The 2,652-nt window shown below is 42.0% G+C and overlaps 1 protein-coding gene across 1 annotated transcript; it reads right to left on the reverse strand.

Moving 5' to 3' along the window:
- Positions 1-404: 404 nt before the first annotated feature.
- On the reverse strand, positions 405-1,213 carry nkx3-1 (NK3 homeobox 1; the record flags this gene model as incomplete). Its single annotated transcript, XM_084457386.1, has 2 exons — positions 405-778; positions 1,030-1,213. 2 exons carry the CDS (start codon positions 1,211-1,213, stop codon positions 405-407), a joined length of 558 nt encoding a protein of 185 aa, XP_084313512.1.
- Between the last annotated feature and the right edge of the window lie 1,439 nt (positions 1,214-2,652).

A 2,652-nucleotide genomic window follows, 5' to 3' on the forward strand; every position in this document is an offset into this window, starting at 1 on the left:
TATACCTGTAATGAATGAGTTTGTTGTGCGGAAAGTGAGTTAATATTTTCAGCTATCCCAGTAGACTAACATGAAATTATTTTTCAAATTAAATGTCAAAGCAGGAATCAAATTAAATGACAAAGGAATTGATTTAATCCCTTCAATAGCAGGTCACCTATTTAAGCAATAGCTTAGACCTACTATTGAAGTTATTTAATTGCATCATGTTCCATCATTTAAATTAATAATGCTGTATGCAGAATACAAAAACGACTAACAGACAGCTGAGTGAAAATAATAGGATAACATTTGATAGATATCACTTCTTACAAAAATGAAAAAACAAAGTTAAAGTCACATAATAGTAGCCTAGACCACAGCATGCAGGTGTGTGGCCCGTTGTCCATGGTTTGTTTGATCATTCACCACATAGTCGGTCTCCATACACCGCCGAAGTCACACAGGTATGGTCGATATTGGTAGGTTTTATAGAAAGTGGTAAGAAGTGATGCTCTGGTCAAATCGTCCTCTAAACCAAGTCCCTCTGGCTTTTGTAGATCTTTATAGAACTCGGTAGCTTGCTGTTTCCGTTTCGTCTTGTATCTTCTGTTCTGAAACCAGATTTTCACCTGGGTTTCAGTGAGTCTTAAGGTGTTGGCCAGGTGAGATCTCTCTGGAGCGGACAGGTATCTCTGCTGGTTGAATTTCTTCTCCAGTTCGATAACTTGCAGGTGCGTAAAAGCTGCCCGCGAACGCTTCTGCTTCGCCACCGATGTAAAGGGTCTGTCGCTAGATCCTGTAAAAAGAGATATATACGTGTTGAGTCAATTTGTAGAAGACCTGTGATTAAAAGCTGCCTATTCAATAACTAAGCAATAACACAAGATAATATATTATGAACACCGTAACGGTTGTGCTGAGGTCGTACTGTAGGCACGAGTGACAGTTTGGGGAGATCATGTTAAAAAGCTTAAACTCCTCGCATCGTTATGAAACGTTAAACCTATATGCTCCATTAGTGGTAATATTATGGTTTCAAATTCTCACCTTTCTGCGTTTCAACTGCTGTGTCCTCCTGCTCTGATACCTCGCCGGACTGTGCGTTACTCCACAATGCGCATCCATCCCTAGACTTCTGTGAAGAGCATCTGGCGTTAAGTCGTCTGTTTTCTTTGATGGACAGTATGTCCTCGATGAAAAACGAAGTCAGAGGTTTGGCACTCTCAGACATCTCAACCTCTAAGGCCCCTACGGTCCAAAAACGTTGACCCTGTCCGTTCCGTCGCTGGGACTGAACTGCCTGGTTCATCAGTGACTCGTTTTATACTCCAGCGCAGACTGCGGTGTTGTCCCCAGTCTCAGGAGCTCTCTAAAGGCGGGACAGCAACGCCATTGGTAGCCGCTACAAAGGAGTTGTCCATCTTCAGTTCAGATTTAGACTATAATCTACTCTTTCTCTTTCTCCTCCTAAGAGAAGCTCGTATAACGTTCTACTTTTGTTATTTACTGAATAAGCCTATTGATTTGGGACCTTTTAGAACTTTAACAGTATTGCTATGGAATGAATTAGATTTACATTTTGGTAGACTACAATTGGCTCTTTGCACAAGCTCCACTACTTCCTGAAATTCTACAGGCATCCTTATTTCCTGTCCTATACTATTGGATGGAAGTGATTAATCAGGTGTGATCAGGTGAGCCTATTAGCCCGAATGCAATTTCTATTGATATAGACCTAGAATTTAGTAGAATGGGCAGTAGGATACTAATGGCAAATCTAGTTGGACCTACTGTTGATCCAATAGCTTAAAGATTCAGTTATTAGATCCGAATGCAATTTCTATTGATATAGACCTAGAATTGAGTAGAATGGGCAGCAGGATAGTAATGTCTAATATAGTTGGACCTACTGTTGATCCAATAGCCTAAAGATTCAGTTATTAGAGCTTTAGATATGTATCATGGAGTGGGTGCACACTGTAAACGAGGGAAACCTCAGTGCTTTACGAGTATAAATAAAGGTTTAAAATGAAATGAAACCAGAGAGCATATTGAGTTGAGCCCTGGACCATGTTTTCCAGCCCCCTGTGACCTCAGGGCAGGGTAGTGACCCGGTGTCTTAGCCTGGGGGGGGGGGGGGGGTTAGCCAGGGACGGGCCGGGGGCCGGGGTGGGTGGCCAGGCCTCACAGAGGGGTTAATGTGTTCAACACATTTAGGTCGGCTCCTGAACCGACACATACATTGTTCAGCGGCTGTTTGTTTGTTGTAGTCCACGCTTCTGCTTGACCTCCTCTGGGGACAGGGAGGTTCTGCAATGACACTAGCAGGAGAATGCAGTCTCTGTTTGGAATAACATGGATCTGGGGAGCAGAAACAGATCTAGTCCCCGACACACACACCCCTGCCTTTGCCTCCTGCCAAAATTAACTCCCCTTGTGTTTCTCCCTATAGATTTTATATTATATATTATATATATAGAATATATCACACACAACTCTGAGAAAACTCTCAAACTGTAGCCTATTGTTTTCTCTAGTTCTATATGACTGGTGTTTTCTAAATGGCGCTCAGATATACGGTCTTACTTCATCTCGAACATTAGCTGCTTTTATGTAAACACTTAAGACAGTGTATAGGCTACTTAAAGTGATTACCATCTGAGTTAAGAA

Source organism: Borostomias antarcticus (assembly GCF_949987555.1).
Source record: "Borostomias antarcticus genome assembly, chromosome: 23".
Taxonomy (NCBI): Eukaryota; Metazoa; Chordata; class Actinopteri; order Stomiiformes; family Stomiidae; genus Borostomias; species Borostomias antarcticus.